The 18,292-nt window shown below is 48.1% G+C and overlaps 1 protein-coding gene across 1 annotated transcript in view; it reads right to left on the bottom strand.

Annotated features, from left to right (window-relative positions):
* Nucleotides 1-5,465: 5,465 nt before the first annotated feature.
* Nucleotides 5,466-18,292, bottom strand: part of LOC119140830 (transitional endoplasmic reticulum ATPase-like) — a 34,698-nt gene continuing 21,871 nt past the window's right edge. The window contains exons 8-17 of the mRNA XM_037372466.1: nt 14,495-14,628; nt 14,093-14,228; nt 12,995-13,107; nt 12,257-12,421; nt 12,024-12,146; nt 10,763-10,975; nt 8,474-8,782; nt 6,822-6,977; nt 6,303-6,457; nt 5,466-5,884 (exon numbers count right to left, since the gene is read on the bottom strand). Of these exons, the coding sequence (XP_037228363.1) occupies nt 5,779-5,884; nt 6,303-6,457; nt 6,822-6,977; nt 8,474-8,782; nt 10,763-10,975; nt 12,024-12,146; nt 12,257-12,421; nt 12,995-13,107; nt 14,093-14,228; nt 14,495-14,628 (1,610 nt within the window). The 3' untranslated portion in view covers nt 5,466-5,778. The remainder of the gene's footprint in view (nt 5,885-6,302; nt 6,458-6,821; nt 6,978-8,473; nt 8,783-10,762; nt 10,976-12,023; nt 12,147-12,256; nt 12,422-12,994; nt 13,108-14,092; nt 14,229-14,494; nt 14,629-18,292) is intronic.

Raw genomic sequence — 18,292 nt, 5'->3', positions numbered from 1 at the left:
GCTAATCTGGGCAAATTCCTCGACTTTTTAAGCAGGACTGTCTGGTCTCTGTCCTCCCTCACTGCAAACCCAACATGCTAGGTGTCCTCAGGGAGCTGCTGGCCTGGCTGCCATCACCAGCCTGCTGCTTGCCAGGGCAGGGTGATACTTTGCTGCTTTTATCTTCCATGAGAAGTAACTTAAGTGCTCTGGAGCGCAAGCAGATGCCGGGAGCTCCCCAACTCCATATGCCACCATCACAGTACATGACAGAGCACTTCACAGTACAGCCTCTTCATCACCTGAGCCTATGGCTGTATCCTTGGGCACTCTCCTTGCACCCTTCTTCCTTGCAAGCCTGCCTTTTTTAGCCTGAGCTTTGGTCTTTTTCACTGCCACAAGAGCAGCACAGCATGGTGTCAGCAGGCAGAGCTGGCAGGTGGTGGTTGCTGTGACCTGACTTGTGACCATGCTGGAGACCCCTTGCCAGCACCCTGCTGTCACAGGGAGCAACACACCCAGTACTCAGGCTGAGGGCGGTCAGGAGAGCATCTGCATCCTCCTATTCCTCCTATTCCTCCTCCATCCTACAGACCCCTCTGCAGAGCAACCCGAACACGTAATATCCTCCCAGTGCTTGCATCCAGGCCCTGCTGGGTGCCACGTCCCCCCAGCTGGGGCAGCACAGGATGGTTACTGCCCAGTAGGTGCTGCTGTAGAAGTCAGAGGTGTAAGAGGGCTTCCCCAGAGACTCGTGGGCTGTGGGGAAGTGTCCCTTCTTAAAATTACAGGTCTCAGTGGGAGGTTGAGAGAGAGAGGAGTGATACTGCTCTACCAGCAGCTGCCTCTCCTGGGAGGCAAATCTTCAGGCCCTGCCAGCAGGGGCTTGTGCCTGCCCAGCTGCCTACCTAACTCCTGCCCTTGGCAGCTGCCCGCTTTGCATCATTTACCTGGCATCACCTTCCTTGAAGCATCCACATGTCAGCACCCGGCTGAGATGTGACTGGTGGTGACACCCCCCCACACACACACACAGAGCTTTGCTGTGAAATGAAGAGGACCCACCGCTGACCTAGATAAAGCTCAGCTTTCACAACACAGTTCAGAGCTCAGCTATCAAACCCATGGTGATTTAATATCTAGGGATAAACTGAGCCTTTTTCTAGGATGAAGGGCAGCTCCTGTGGTTACTGGTGTTACTTCAGCAACCAGTTTCCCAAATGCCAATGAAGTTGGGCAAGAATAATGAAAATCAGGAACATATGGCAGAGGAGCAATTGCCTCTGGTTATTGCATCTTGGCTTTAGGAAGGAATCATTAAGATCCTGTCTGCCTTCACTGTTACCATCTGCTCTTGTTCACATCCCTCTGCTTGCCCTGTCCGTGTGCTCCCATAGGGAGTTCCCACTCTCCTTCCCATTTTATGGCTGGAGATGTCCTTTCCCTGACACATGTGGACCTGTGCAGTCCTCTATGGTGCATAATGGTAGGCACCAACAAGCAGGAGAGCTCCAGCATCCTTGGGTGAGTGTTGGGCAGAAATGCATTGACGTGGGAAGATTGTCCTTCACTTCCCCCTCAACCTGTTAGAGATCAAGCCAAGCACTTGCTACTCACACAGAGCTGGCAATGGGCATCCTCCTGCAGCCAAAAAAGCTCCTCCTGGAAGGAGACCCCATGCAGAGGAGCTGTGCAAGGAGATGTTCCCAGCTCTCCTGTTCATTTACCAGGGCCCAAGAGCTGGCTCTGGCATGGGTCCTGCTGTGATTGCTCAGGTGCAAAGCCCTGGCTCAGCCACAGAAGCTGCAGCCATCAGCCCTGAGCCAGTGGCCAGCATGAGAAGAGATGCTTCTCCTGGTGCCTGCTACTGCTCTGCCACCAGAGGCTTTTCTGGGGAGGGGGATGGAACATCCTCCCATCTACCCCCAAAACAGCAAATCGCATCCTCTTCCCCTTCCTTTGCAGGGTGTTTGGGGGGAGGGGGAGAACGGGAGGGCTGGGACCCTCCAGGACCCGGCTTGCGAGCTCTTTGCATGCTGGGTAGGGACAAGCCTGTGCCAGCCCCCCCCCCCCCGACTGGGAAGCTCGAGGCTATACCCCTGACAACCCCTCCCTCCCCCGAAGCATTGCTCAGCAGTTTTCTCCCTTGCCGAAAGCCTGGAGGCGATCCTGCACACATGTATACCACAGCTGTCTGAGTTATTTAAGGACACAAGGATTTTCTCGCTGCATTCCCAATGTCATGTGGCTCGCTAATGAAGGCCGACTTGGGGCTGCTGTGGCACCCACCATCCTGGCTGCTGCCAGGGGCTGGGGTACAATGGGGTGACACCCATGAAACTGGCTCTTGGCTTTGCAATGGGGACCGGCGATGGGGACCAGCCCCACCGGGACCTCGGCTTCCAGGAAAGCTCGGTGCTGTGACACGTCACTTTTTGGGGGCTGTTGGGGGGGGCGCGGGGCACCAGCTGTGCTATAGAGAACCCCCAGGACTGGATAGAGCTGCCAGGCTCTGGAGGGCGACAGTTGATGAACTGCACTGGCAGCCGATGCTCTCACCTGGATTTTCGGCTTCCCGAGGTTGGACAGTGAGGCTGGAGAAGGGATGGGGCTAAATTTAGCCTGTCCCATTGCTGCGAGTGGCCGGACGCTTGCTGATGGTGCCTCCTGGGGCGCCCAGGAGATGGGGAGGGGAGTCCTTCCCCCCATGAGACTGGAGCACCCCTCTCCTGCACGGCTCCTGCAGCCCAATTTGGCCAGCACCGGTACAGACCTGGGCTTGCACTGGTATCAATCACGCTGTTCATGGGCATCATCCAAACAGAGCCAGGCAGTTTAACCTGGGAAGCAGCCGTTGGGGGGACAGGGTGCAGTGGCGTGTGGCTGGCAGGGATGCTTTTGGGTGGCAGCCCCATCTGACAGTGTCCTCTCTCTTCTCCCCACAGGCCTTATGTGACCGCACCGTGAACATTCCCACCATCGAGGGGCGGGTGATCCCATTGCCCTGCAATGACATCATCAAGCCGGGGACAGTGAAGAGACTGGGCGGGGAGGGGCTGCCCTTCCCCAAGCCCCCAGACAACGAGGAGACTTGATCGTGGAGTTCAAAATCCGCTTCCCAGACAGAATAGCTCCCCAGATGAGACAGATCCTCAAGCAGCACCTCCCATGCTCCTAGAACCCGGGAACTCTCCTCTAAGCAGCAATACTCCAAATGCACATACCACAGCATCTAGCCTGCATGGAGCAGAGGTGCTAGAGCACTTTCAAATGCAAACAACCCACACACACTTTCCCAAAATTCCCATCCAATACCCTCCCCACCCCCCACCCCCATGCCTCTTGGCCCATTTACTACTCTGGCAGTAGGGAGGCTCCTGCCCTGCCCACCACGGCTTTCCTGGCTGCCAAAATTTTTGGTTTTCCCCAGAGGTCCAGCTTTTCTGCCTTGCACAAGCAGCATGGGCCCTTTGCCTGAGGGGGTGTAGCACATTAAGGCTTTTTATGCAACCTGCTTTTCAGGCCACTTTTCCCATGAGAAGCTGGACTTGTCAGGGTTCAGCGCAATGTAAATAGGACTCTGCAGGATCTCGCATCCCCACTGTTAGTTTTCTCTTCCCCTCTCCGATACTTGCTGCTGTTTGGGATCCCAGCTGTACTGCAGTGCTGAGGAGACTGTCCCATGTACATAGGGCAGAGGGATTGCTCCTGGCCACAGTGGCCCCACCCCTGGAACCAGACTGTTTCTAACCTGAGTCCAACCACAGTCCACTCTCCTGTGCCAAGCCTACAGCCAAGCCTCAGCTGTGCCAAATGATGGAGTGCAAAGCACTTGGGCAGTCCTGCCCCTGCCCAGGGCTGGTGCCCACGGGCAGCTGGGCAGCACCTGCTTGCACCTGCACAGCCCCAGCCAGCAGGAGGGGGGAAAGCCCAGGGTGGAGCTTTCTTGTTCAGATGTTTTGAGTTTGCATTGCTGCTTTTTTCTATTATTATTTTCATATATATATAGAGAGAGCTCATTAGATAAACTCCATAAGGGTTTTTCTCTGTTTTGAAGTTCCTGGAGTGGTGCACCGTATGTTTATGTACCACAAGCCTGAATGCAAAAGCAGAGCCAAGCATGAGCAGAGCTGTTTTCTCACTAGCATTTGTGTTCAAGTTTCAGGATTTTACTAGGAAGAGAAATGCACATGTATATATTTTTCTGCATGGACAATTCATTCAGGAGGTATTTCTGGGCGTTAGGATGAAACTGGGAGGTGCATGAGACAATCTGGGTTTGTTTTTAAATGCTGTATTTTTTTAAAACCTTTGGATTTCCATCAGGAGGATTTTTATACTTCTTGCCTTTCATTGTCCACTCTGCCTCATGCCAATTTTTTTTCCCAGCAAGGGCTCCTACGGCATGGGAGGCATATTTAACTTGTACAGCTTCTCTTCCACTACAGCCCTGCTGAGAAAAACCTCTGTCAAAATACCACCCACCACCCCCTCTCCAAAACCCTTTTTTTTTTAAAGAGGAATCACTAACTTGAAACAGGGGGTCCTTTAGAGTGAGGGGGCAAATGTGGGGCATCCATTGGGGCTAGGTGTACAGCTGTAGATTGTATCATACGTGGTGGAGAGGCCAGCCAGTGCCATGGCTCTGACACCAGGGGAGGAGACCTGTTAGGCACTGCTTAATTTATTGCCCAGTTTGACAGGTATGTCACCGATTCCCTTTGCTGGTCCCTGTGGTGTTCAATATAGAGAAACCTGGCGGACACTGCTGGAGTGAGAGGACAGGTCAGCATGCAGATGCAAGCGGCTGTTTTTCTCAGTTTCAGTGAGGCCTGAATGCTTTATAGTGGTTTTTTTGTATCTTTTTTATGTCAGTATTAAGAGAAAAAATAAATAATTTTTAAAAATATACCTCCTTGGGGTGTGTTGCAAGGGGAGATGCTGGGGCTGTGCTTGCCCTGGCCTGGGTGCAGGCAGCAGGACCAGTAAAGGGTCTCACCCTCACCAGCACCAGGGGAATTCCATCGGGGCTCTGCCTCCCCATGGGGCTCTCAGGACACAGGCAGCAGGAGCGGGGCCCAGCCGAGGAAGGTCTGTGAATGGTGGGGTGGTACAGCTGGAGATGGGACAATGAAGGGGGGGCTCATTGCTACTATCCCCCATCCTGCATGCACCATGGTTGGGCTGCTCAGCATATAAACCTGGGGGAGTCAGCCATGTCCTGCCACTCGCTGCTCGGGGACTGGCTCAGCATCAGTCAGTATTGTGCATCACATTGTTTCCCCCCCTCCCCCTTTGCCTTTCATTCCTCTCCCCTTCTGCCTCTTTTCCTTTACAACTGTTACTGTTTTTTATTTTATTTCAATTCTTAAATTGTTCTTATCTCAACTCTCAATTTTACATTCCTTTCCAATTCTCCTCTCCATCCCTCTGAGGAGCGGAGGAGTGAGCGAGCAGCCGTGCATTACTTTAGTTTCTGGCTGGGGTTAAATGACAACAGCAATTTTTTTTATTATTATTATTACTGTGGGATATTTTTTTTAATACAGGCTAACATTGTACTCTTTGCTAAAGCTGCTGATTCTGCCACAAACTAGAACAGAGATTTCTCAGAAATTAAGTCAGTTCCCCTCCTCGTTAATTCACTGTCTGCCTCCCAAGTGATTCCCCACAGAAAAAGTCTGACGTACAGCTACACTGTTCTGATTGAGGAATGAAGAAGCAGAGTCCACTGAACACTGGATTTTTTTCCTGTACAACACGGTCTGATGTGGACTTTGGTCCACAGAGGATAGTGAGTTAACCGTAGAGATCATCGTCATTGTCTTCACTGTACACGTTGCCCCCGCTGCCACCTCCTGTGCCTTGGCTCGGACCAGCACCACCCTGGTTACCTGATGGGAACCTGCATGCAGTGGTGCAGAAGGGGAGAGAAGAGACACTGTTCAAAATACTCCTCATAGCTCAGCATGATCTCCTCCCTCCATACCAATACCCTGGTGCCAAGTACGACAGGGAGGAGAAAGGGGATGAAGCCTTACGGCAGGTCACACATAAGGCTTATATGGCTGATAGATGTTGCTCATGTTAAAGGAAAAGAAGGTTGATGGGACTTCAGGAGCACTAAACAGAGCAGCTACAACTGAGCTGCAGCACAGCCTACGCCTGCCACATACTCAGCTGGCTACCGTACACACTGGGGAGAATGGAAAAATGTGGATGAGGGAATTTTTTTTATCCAGAATCCAGCAGAAAGCTGCCTCAGTGCTCTGTTCTGGGGCTGGCTGAGCCACACCACCCTTGTCCCACTCCCCCACAGTTACCTGAAACTGCCAAAGCCACGGCTCTGCTGTAGAGTCTGCGCAAACATCTCGTATTTCCTGATGTCATTGTCACTGACAGAGCGTCGAGCAAAGCGCATGGCCTCCTCAAAGTGATCCCTGCGTATCTCAGGAACTGGGTCATCCTCCTCCACTTCCTGTAGCAGGACAGAGGGCCCAGGTGAGCTGCATGCACAAGCTCCACGGCCCAACAACCACCCACAGCCTCCCTCCAGCCAGTATGCTCCAATACCTGCCCAAGTAGGGGCTGGAGAGGGACACTGGTAGACTTAGTCACAGCTGCAGCAGGGGCCTTCTGAGCAATGCTGACAATAAGGCACCCCAGGAGGGCCTTGTTCTCCCACAAAATGAGAACAAAGAGCTCCAAGCTCCATACTCTGTGATGAGAGCCCAATCATCCCCATCCAAGGATTATGGAGAGGAATGCATCCTGCCTCACCCACGGGATGAGGTGGGCTGCCTGTCTCACGAGTGGGGAAAGCTCAGGAGTGCCCTACTCACCATGGCGGAAGGATTGGTCTGCCTCTCTCGTTCTCGCCTGATCTCACTCTCAATAGACTCACGGATGGCCAGTTTGCAGGCACGCTGGCAAATTTCTGTCAGGTCAGCCCCCGAAAAGCCATTGGTCATCTTAGCTAGGAAATCCAGGTCGACATCCTAGTGAAAACAAACAAACCAACCAACCAAGAGAGGCCTGTCCTTTACACCCTCAGGTGACAAAGAGGTGTCTTTAGATCCCATGGTATCAAGGTACTGCCTTAAAACTTGGGCCAATTTTTGAAGAGATGAGCCTTTAAGGTTCTCGTTTTTGGGAAAAGTTAACCACATATAAAGGCAGGCCACACTCCCCACACAACCAGCAAGACCCTGCGAAGCAGCTGTTAATCACAGAATAGTTTGGGTTGGAAGGGACCTTAAAGCTCATCTAGTTCCAACCCCCCTGCCATGGGCAGCAACATCTTCCATTAGACCAGATTGCTCAAAGCCACATCCAACCTGGCCTTGTGTGTTCAAGTCCAGGGAGGGGGCATCCACAACTTCTCTGGGCAACCTGTGCCAGTGTCTCACCACCCTCACAGTAAAGAATTTCTTCCTAATATCTCATCTAAATCTACCCTCTTTCAGTTTAAAGCCATTACCCCTTGGTCCTATCACTACATGCCCTTGTAAGGAGTCTCTCCCCATCTTTCCTGTAGGCCCCCTTATAGTGGCCTTCCAGTACTTCAAGTCCTCCTTGGAACCTTCTCTTCTCCAGGCTAAATAACCCCAGCTCTCTCAGCCTGTCCTCATGTGGGAGGTGCTCCAGCCCTCTGATCATCTTCACGGCCCTCCTCTGGACTTGCTCCAACAGGTCCATATCCTTCTTACTTTGGGGGCCCCAGAGCTGAACACAGTACTCCAGGTGGGGTCTCACAAGAGCAGAGTAGATGGGGAGAGTACCTCTGCACTGTTCACCCTCAAGAAGAGGAAGGTTGACTTGTGGATTTAGGATATGATTTGTTCAGGTCTCAACATGAGGAGTCAAATGAAACAGTCAGACTGGAAATGGAGATGGGGCACAGGCAGACCAAGACAACCAACCTCCTCCTCCCCCTCAACTGAGGGAGTAGTACTGCAACCTCCTTTGAAGCTTTCCTTCCCAACAGCACCTAAAAAGGTAAGCTTGGCATAAAATAGCTTGAGCTCTCACTTCACATCTGCTTTTCTCTGATTAGCTATCAGTTGCATTATTGCCTGCTCCTCAGGCAAGGGACATCGCTCTTGCCTATGAGAGTTCAGCAACAATTAACTGCAATAGTTCCTCTTCAATTTCCATTTCCCACCCCTGTTTTCTACATTTACTTTTCTTTCAGAGTACAAGAATTTTTTCCACCTTGCCATAACATGCCTTCCTATTCCCACACTGTGGGCAGAACTCTACTATGCGATAAAGACCTGCTGTGCTTACACACCAACACCTAGCTTTCTTGATACCTAGTCTCAGAGCTCAAGCCTCCCCCTACCTCTTCATTTCCATCCTTCAGGAACTGAAGGCTTCCCAGCTCTGTACTGTGTGGAGCAGTTACCAGCCCTCTGCTCTATTACCAGCTTGCGAGGAACATGTGCAGCACACAGCAAACCCAAGTCAGACACAGTCAGGGTGCGGATCCTACCTTGGCAACTGGTGATTTCCTCAGGTTGGCCTTAAGAATAGCAACCCGGGACTTCTCATCAGGCAGGGGGATGTAGATGAGTTGATCCAGGCGGCCAGGGCGCAAGATGGCTGGGTCAATGATGTCTGGCCTGTTGGTGGCACCAATGATGAAGACGTTTTTCTTGGTGGACATGCCATCCATCTCTGTCAGGATCTGGTTGATGACACGATCTGCAGCACCACCACCATCTCCGATATTCCCACCTCGAGCCTTTGCAATGGAGTCTAGCTCATCAAAAAAGAGCACACAAGGGGCTGCTTGGCGGGCCTGCAAAAAGTAAATGGGAACAATTACTCCATGTTAATACCACCAGGTGAGCGATATGTAAGGGTTAAAAGAATAAAAGACTGGTCAACTTTGTGAGCTGACAGGGGTTCACTAACCTTTGTACATGTGCTAACATATGTAAAAGGTAGGGTAATACCTAGTTGCTACATAATTGTGGTCTGGAAGTTTAGACTAGGGGATGTAAAACCATAAGGGTATGTCATAAATAACCTTGGACAATGGTAAACAAGCACTGCAAAGGAAGATAAAAGTTTTCTTTAGCTAGAGAACAGGATGGTGTGTTCCAGAACACTAGGATAAGAAGTTTTAAAATCAGTAGAAATGAACTGCGCATGTACAAGAGACCCCAGGTTGAAAGTTTATGTGGACAAAGACTTTGAGCCTTCATCAGAAGGCCCTCTGAGAAGACCCTCAAGGTGGCAGTACGTGTGCATGAGGAGGTGGAAAAATATGTAAAACATTTCGGGGAAACAGTTTGAATATGTATTAGTTTTCCAGGAAATGTTAATGCATATATATATATATGCATATTAGATTGTAGCATAAAAATAGTGAGAACTGGAGCTGGGGGTACATACTAGGAGGAGCGATCCCCTATGCACCCGGCACCGCAAATAAAGAAATACCTGCTTAACGACTCTGTCATTATTGAGTTTTATCTTGGAATCCTGGCCCAGCCTCACCTAGCCTCCTGCCTCAGCAAGGAGTGTTAGAAAGCAAGGGGGCTCAGAAACTCCAATTTTTGATATCGTGAGAAGCACACCGATTTCACACTAAGCCTACCCTACAATTAAAGCAGCTTAGAGGAGTGCCAGAGCACTGCTGCCACAACAAAAACCTTGGAGGAGCTGCTCCAGAACAGACTCTTGCCACGCAAACCCTCAATTAAATTCTCCTGAACAACAAGCTATATTTCCCCAAAGCTAGGAGCATTGTGAACCAAGCAGAAGGGTGGTAACTCCAATGCCTAGAGGGAAAGCTGGAGTCAATTTTCCTGGACCAGAATTCTCCCTGCAAGATCTGGGGATGTCAATTGGTTTAGGCACTCAATTATCAGTAGGCGAGATACATCAAATGGTTCAGCTACCTAAAGGGTAATTATAAGGAAAAGGGAGCCAGATCCTTCTTCAAGATGCAGAGCGAAAGGATAAGAGACCACAAGCACAAATGGCTGCAAAGAAAATTCCAGTTAGAAAAAGAATAAATTTTCTTCACAATGAGAGTGCTCAAGCACTAGCACAAGGCCCAGAGAGGTCAGGGATTCTCCATCCTTAGCATATGTTCAAAACATGAGGCCCTGAGCAACCTGATTGAATTTCCAAGTTATCTCCCTGCTCTGGACAAATGGTCAGACCAGATGGTCTGAGGTTCCCTCTCAACCTAAATTTTTCTCTCTCTCTCTCCTTCCAACTTTGCCCTTTCAGCACCTTCCCTGACCACAGGGGTGATGATTCCTAAGATGATCCATGCAGATACCTCCTGGGACAAGAGGTCACACTATCTATGGGGCAACTGGGCAGGAGGAGTGAGTTTCTTTCTAAGCCATATGTATCACAGGACAAAAATAGAATAGAGTATTTCAGTTGGAAAGGACCTACAATGATCATCTAGTCCAACTGCAGAAAAAGAACCACCCATAGCATGTTTTGAAAATCTGTAGGTGACAACTTACTTTGACACCTCATTAGCTTTCAGGGATGCAAAGAATATCTATGCCATGCTAATACTAGCCTCACTAAGACACTGGGGCATTTATCATGCTATAACAGAAAGCCATTTAAATAGCTATGCTGCCAAAGAGAATTAATTCCTCAATATCAGGAAAGCAGCCTCTGCATTCAGTGCAAGTGCGGAAAACACAAAACAAACAAGAACCAGGCCAGTAAGACAGGTGCAGTAGAGAATGTTTTAGGGCTATCTCAGCACAAACATAGCATGAGGAATAGAAGATACGCTTACCTTATCAAAGATCTCACGCACATTGGCTTCAGACTCACCAAACCACATGGTGAGCAATTCTGGCCCCTTGATGGAAATGAAGTTTGCCTGGCATTCGTTGGCAATGGCTTTGGCAAGCAGTGTCTTACCACAACCAGGTGGCCCATAGAACAGAACCCCTTTTGATGGGGTCATGCCAAATTTTAGGAACTTGTCTGGGTGCTCCACAGGATACTGAAGAAGAATAAAGCAAACAAACAAAAATTTCTCGTGATGAGCCAGAACAGGTCTGTACCTTAGAATCACAGAATGGTTTGGGTTGGAAGGGACCTTCAAATATCATCTAGGCCAACCTCCCTGCTATAGGCAGGGACATCTTTCACTAGATCAGTTTTGTTTCTGCTCCTACCAGAAACACTACCTCTATTTCTGGTGGGTTAAACACAAGGTTCTGCCTGCTCAGTGCCACTGGAGTTTTTAAATGGGCACTGGTTTGAAAAGCACCACAGCTAAGTTGTAAAGATGCCTTAAACAGACTATTTCCACTTATGAACTAAGTACCAGTTCAGATAGTTTTCCAGCACACTTAACCCCAGCTTCACTCTGCCCTGCAGAAGCAAAAGGGAACTGCTCATTATCTAACCTGTTTGCCCCACCCTCCAGAGACAGGCAAGATGTCTGATGTATTTATCCTCCACAACAAGGTCAGTGATTGTGAATGAATCTACTTTTCAATCTTAATTTTTTTGGCATTAAAACAGACGGGGTGTTTCTACAGTGCCAACTGAAAACAAGGACATATCAAACCCAAACCACCCCAATGCAGGCAGGCACCAGAAGTTTCCACAGACCATTCATGACTTTGTTCCAGCCTCTCCCTTCATTGAAGGCTTCACAACTACTTCTCACCTGTCCCTGTACTAACACTGATGAAAAGCCCTTCAGAGGCTTTCCACGTAACAGGATTCTCAGAAGTGGTCCACACTGCTGGTCTCCACTTAAGAGAAGCAGAACTGCTGCTGTTTCCACATGTAGCCCAACACCCACCTAAGATGTCACTGTAGACTCAGCTAAGGAAAGCCTGATGCTGCTTCCCAGAACCTTCCTCTCCCTAAGTTTACCAAGATGGAACAGCATGGTATTTTCAGTCCATTACAATAAAATACCACAAAAACTCTGCATTTACACTGTTCACAGCCTAAACAGGCATGTGAAGAGGTTCTGGATTTTATTACAATTATTTTTCAAGCTGACTAGGCAAAAATCCATTGGAAACTCTTACCTGTACAAGTTCCTGGAGTTCTCTCTTTACATCTTCTAGACCACCAATATCTTCCCAGGTAACTTGTGGCACCTCCACTACAGTCTCCCGAAGAGCAGACGGGTTGCTCTGGCTCAGAGCCCACTATTGTTAGAAGAAACAGCATTATGCAAATCCGAACATGTTATGCTTTCATGCTTCAGATAAGCAATTAGACATTGCACCCAGAAGAAAGAGGGGCACTCCTGCATTACCCTGAAGTCATCCATGGTCACAGCCAGTGAGTTCATCACTTCAGCATCGATGGTTTCATCTTCTAGGTCTATGAGATCCATCTTCTTTCTGATAGCCTGAAGAGCAGCTTCTGAGCAAAGAGCAGCCAAGTCAGCACCAACATGGCCATGGGTCTCATTTGCCACCTGAAAGCAGAGTACTGAGTATGACTCACAGTGATACAAGCAAGCACTCTGCAAGGGCAATGCATGCTCTGGTCACTCAGAGGTACAACAAGACTCTGGAGGACAGGAACATCACTGCTCTGCTGCAAATTCAAGACAAGTGCTATCATATATTTAATAGGCAAAGACACTGCTGTTCCACCTCCTACTTGAGATCAAAGCTGCAACTGGAATTCAGATTATGTACAGAAAGATAACCCCAAGGACTACAGTTCTTCATTCAGGACAGAGATTACAGTAACCATCCAGTATCACCACAATGTTCACCCAGCTCTGTGAGTACTGTTTCAGGCTTGTTTTATTTTTAGAGAGAATGCCACAGCAAGCAAACCCAGGACGACAGTGACAAGGCAATTTCAGACTGGACTGATGATACACATTTGCTTTACTTAGCTATACCATGCTTCACTAGCAAGTGAGGATTTTTGGTCACTGGTAAACTGGTTAGAAGGAAGCTCAGAGATCACACATTCACCCAGTTTCACACTGTCCTAAACAAGCAGAGACAAGCTTTCCTAATAGCATGCTACTCACCTGTTCCAGATCCACATCATCCGCCAGTTTCATATTTTTTGTGTGGATCTGCAGGATCTCCAGGCGTCCGGTGGCATCTGGGATACCAATATCTACCTCTCTGTCAAAACGACCTGGGAAGTACAAAACATATATTGAGCTGCTGATTCTGCAAACTAAAGGAGCTGCAGTCGCTGCCTTCCTCTGACAGAGGAATATGATGACGAGCCACAAACACATATGATTTCAGAAAATGCCAGAGCTTTGGGTTTCTCTGCAGCATCTACCAGCGCAGTAGCAGAGTCAGATCAGAGGAGGAAGAAAAGCTTTAGCCATTTAGGGCAAGTGAGACTACTATATTAACTAGAGTTCAAGACTAAACACAGAGGTTTTCTGTTTTTTCTGATCCTCATTTATAGGAAAACATCCTTCCCCTAACCAACACATCATGAGATGTTTTTATTTATTCCTATCTTTGTGTCCTCAGCACAGGAGTCTACAAATACTGAGAGATTTAATTTTTCAGAACTTTCATAGCAGTACCCAAGTGGTGAAAAACATGAAGTGCCCCAATATCTGGGGGAGGGGGGCAGGAAACCTATGTATTTCTGCAATATTAACAAAGGTACATATACTTATCATTTTCCTCTAGCCATAGCTGCGCATTCATATGCCTCACTCCACATTTAAGAGGCTGCAAACTTAACTTTACCAACTGGTCATACAACAGACATTCATTCACACTGCAAAGTTTCAAAAACCTAAGTCTCAAAAACTACCAGGCTTCTCATCAATAAAAGAAATTGGACAATTCAGAGCCTTCTGCAAACTGAAGTATGAACAACCCCTTAAGTGTTTAGTTCTGAAATAGCCACACCTAATTGATGAACTGAAAAAGCGTGCTACCCTCAAGTATTTCATTATTTCTACAAATTCTAACCTAATAAAGCACAGAAAACAATACCAAAGGTTGGAAGCCTAAAAATTAATTTCAAACAAGTAGCTGGAGACAAATCAATACTTTTGTAACACACAGGTGTTAATATTAAATTTCTGCTCAGTCTTTCCATAACAAAGTATCTGATACACACACACAAAAAAGATGGCAATTATGGTTACCAAATCGCCTGAGTGCTGGGTCAATGCTGTTAGGTCTGTTGGTAGCTGCCATAACTATCACATGTGCTCTCTGTTTCAGTCCGTCCATAAGAGTCAACAACTGAGATACTATGCGACGTTCCACCTCTCCATGTGTCTATGGAGAGAGAGAAAGTAATGATTAGACCAAAAGGTCTAATATACAGCAGAGGAGCTAGTGCTGCACCAAAGCAGACAGATACAACAGACAAGCTGTTAAGAAACATCATTAACGATATCAGATTCTTCCAATATCCATATCTGACATCCAATTACATTCAAGTGTTAAGTTAACCACTGCTTTACCCTGTAGTCAAATGCAGAGATTCACACCAGCTGCTACCAAAACAGATGTACTCTTTACCTTCTACAGGCTTTCTTTACCTTCTCTCTCTTGGGAGCAATGGCATCCAGTTCATCAATGAAGATGATAGCAGGAGCATTCTTCTCTGCTTCTTCAAAGGCTTTCCTCAGGTTGCTCTCAGACTCGCCAGCCAGCTTGCTCATGATCTCAGGACCTGAAAAAAGTAACAGCACTGCAGCACTCAGAAGAGAGGTAGCTAGCCCCAAGGCATGCAGCTGAATTTCTTTAGTACAACATTCACATGGGAGTATCTATATTTCAAACCAAAGCAAATAGTGTCAACCAAGTTCACTAAATTTTCAGGCAAGAACAGCATGCAGAATGACTTTCTATCATTATTCTGGTTTTTTCTTTTTTTTTTATTTCCAGTTTACTGTAACAGAATGCAGCGCTAGTCAATGAGCTACCTTTAGCTACCTCTTTCCTTACCCTATTTCACACATGGTAAATTACTCTGTAATGTACCACCACACAGTTAATATCAGTACTAGCTTGCAAGAGAAGCAATCAAATTATATGGTGATGAATTATCAGGGTAGGAAAAGAAAAAGCTGTAAGATATCAAAGCTGTCTTTCATAGAATCATTTAGGTTGGAAAAGACCTTTAGAGATCAAGTCCAACCGTTAACCCAGGGCTGCCAAGACCACCACTAAACCATGTCCCTAAGTACCACACCTAAGTGTTTTTTAAACACCTCCAGGGACGGGGATTCCACCACCTCCCCGGGCAGCCTGTTCCAATGCTTGACCACCCTTTCAGTGAAGACATTTTTCCTAATACCCAATCTAAACCTCCCCTGGCATAACTTGAGGCCGTTACCTCTTGTCCTGCCACTTGTTATCTGGGAGAAGAGACTGACCCCCACCTGCCTACAACCTCCTTTCAGGTAGCTGTAGAGAACAATTAAGGTCCCCCCTGAGCCTCCTCCTCTCCAGGCTAAACAACCCCAGTTCCCTCAGCTGCTCCTCATGAGACTTGTTCTCTAGACCCTTCACCAGCTTCGTTGCCCTTCTCTGGGCACGCTCCAGCACCTCTACATCCCTCTTGAAGTGAGGGGCCCAAAACTGAACACAGTATTCAAGGTGGGGCCTCACCAGTGCCCAGAACAGGCGGACAATCACTTCCCTTGTCCTGATGGCCACACTGTTTCTGATAGCATGCTGGTGTGTACTGGCCTCCTTGTCCACCTGGGCACACTGCTGGCTCATGTTCAGCCAGGTGTCAATCAGCACCCCCAGGTCCTTTTCCACAAGGCAGCTTTCCAGCCACCCTTCCCCAAGCCTGTAGCATTGCGTGGGGTTGTTGTGACCCCAGTGCAGGACCCAGCACTTCTCCTTGTTAAACCTCATACAATTGGCCTTGGTGCATTGATCCAGCGAGTCCAGATCCCTCTGCAGAGCCTTCCTACACTCAAGCAGATCAACACTCTCCCCCCAACTTGGTATCGTCTGCAAACTTCCTGAGGGTGCACTCAATCCCCTTGTCCAGATCGGTGATAAAGATGTTAAACAGAACTGGCCCAATACTGAGCCCTGGGGAACACCACTTGTGACCAGACGCCAGCTGGATGTAACTCCATTTACTACCACTCTTTGGGCTCGGCCAGCCAGCCAGCTTTTAACCCAGCGTAGAGTACAGCTGTCCAAGCCATGAGCAGCCAGTTTCTCCAGCAGAATGCTATGGAAGACAGCATCAAAGGCTTTACTAAGGTCCAGGTAGACAACATCCACAGCCTTTCCCTCATCCACTAGGCAGGTCATCTTGTGGTGGAAGGAGATCAGGTTTGTCAAGCAGGACCTGCCTTTCATAAACCCATGCTGTCTGGGCCTGTTCCCCTAGTTGTCCTGCACGTGCCACGTGATGGCACTCAGGATGATCTGCTCCATAACCTTCCCCAGCACTGAGGTCAGGCTGATGGGCCTGTAGTTCCCCGGATCCTCCTTCCTGCCCTTCTTGTAGATGGGCGTCACATTGGCTAACCTCCAGTCTGCTGGTACCTCCCCAGTTAGCCAGAACTGTCGATAAATGATGGAGAACGGCTTGGTGAGCTCCTCTGCCAGCTCCCTCAGTACCCTCAGGTGGATCCCATCCAGCCCCATAGACTTGTGCATGTCGAAGTGGAGCAGCAGGTCAGTAACTGTTTCCTCCTGGACTGTGGAGACTTCATTCTGCTCCTCCTCCTCCCTGTCTTCCAGCTCGGGGGGCTGAGTACCCAGAGGGCAACTGGTCTTGCTATTAAAGACTGAGGCAAAGGAAGCATTAAGTCCCTCAGCCTTTTCCTCATCCTTTGTGGCAATGTTCCCCACTGCATCCAATAAAGGATCCTTGGCCCTCCTTTTGTTTCTAATGTATTAGTAAACACATTTTTTGCTATCTTTTATGGTAATGGCCAGCCCGAGTTCTAGCTGGGCTTTCACCTCTCTAATCTTCACCCTGCATAAACTCGCAACATCCTTAGAGTCCTCCAGTGTTGCCTGCCCCTTCTTCCAAAGGTGGTAAACTCTCCTTTTTTCCCCTGAGTTTCAGCAAACCCTCTCTGTTCAGCCAAGCCAGTCTTCTCCCCCACCAGCTCGTCTTTTGGCACATGGGGACAGACTGCTCCTGTGCATTTGAGTACCTTCTTGAAGAAGGTCCAGCCTTCATGGACCCCTTGGCCCTTCAGGACTGTCTCCTAAGGGATTCTGTCAACCAGGCTCTTAAACAGGCCAAATTCTGCCCTCCAGAAGTCCAAGGTAACAGTTCTGCTGACCCCCTCTCCTTCTCTTAGAATTGAAAACTCTGTCATCTCACAATCACTATGCCCAAGATATCCTCTGACCACCACATTACCCACCAGTCCTTCCCTGTTTGTAACCAGGAGATCCAGCATGGCATCTCCCCTACTTGGCTCACTGAACAGCTTGCATTACACAGGTATTACCTCTGTAAGATCCTATAAATGAGTTTAAAAAAAAACAAACACACAAAACAACCCACCACCAAAAAAACAACACCAAAACCACCCCAAAAACCCCAAACCCATTTCCTCTCAAAGAATAAATAAGTGAGGAAAGAAAGAAAGAAAAAAAACCTCTTTAAGCACATCAATCCCAGACGGAAGGACAGCATTCCCCTGAGATCTCCTACAATTGCTGAACGCTAATGCAGTTCACAGATTTATTCTGTTTTTACAGATTTTTTCCATCATGCTGATGGGAGTGGTAATGAAAATGTGCTTCTAAGAGATCCAAGAAAAGAAACCTGAGCCTCAGGAGTGCAAAGCTGCTAGCTGACTGAAGTGCATCAGCTGCAGAGCCACTGGTGCAGGCAGGTACTAAGTGTTTCATTACAAGTAACTCACCAATTAATACCAGGTCTATCTACAACACTGCCTGTAACTCCATGTTTGGGACTCGCAGACAGAATGCATCGCCAATTCTGACAATGTTATTTTTATTATGCAATAAAAGTACAAGTGTCTAAAGAAATATCTGGCTCATTAGCATACAGTGACATCTTCCATACACTTAGGAAGTATATGACAAGGGTGACGTGGTTAAACAGTCCTTTTACATCTGATGTCTTGAGATACAACGCAAATCACTTCCCTACAGCTGCTCACTGCTATGCACTCCTTTGCTTTCACCTTCATGGGTCTAAGTAATTCAAATCAGAAAAGCAGCACTCCTTAAGTACAAATGTTCAGTTATTCCAGCACCGACTGTAAAATGGGACAGAAAAACAGTGAGGAAAATTCAGAATCTGCTCCTTACTGGACATAAACCAGTATCTATCTCAGCTGCTACAGGTAAAGAGTAATCAATAGGAGGTTGTGGGA

Source organism: Falco rusticolus, chromosome W (assembly GCF_015220075.1).
Source record: "Falco rusticolus isolate bFalRus1 chromosome W, bFalRus1.pri, whole genome shotgun sequence".
NCBI lineage: Eukaryota > Metazoa > Chordata > Aves > Falconiformes > Falconidae > Falco > Falco rusticolus.
The sequence above is the reverse complement of the archived record's forward strand: the minus strand, read 5'-3'. Positions and strand labels throughout refer to the sequence as shown.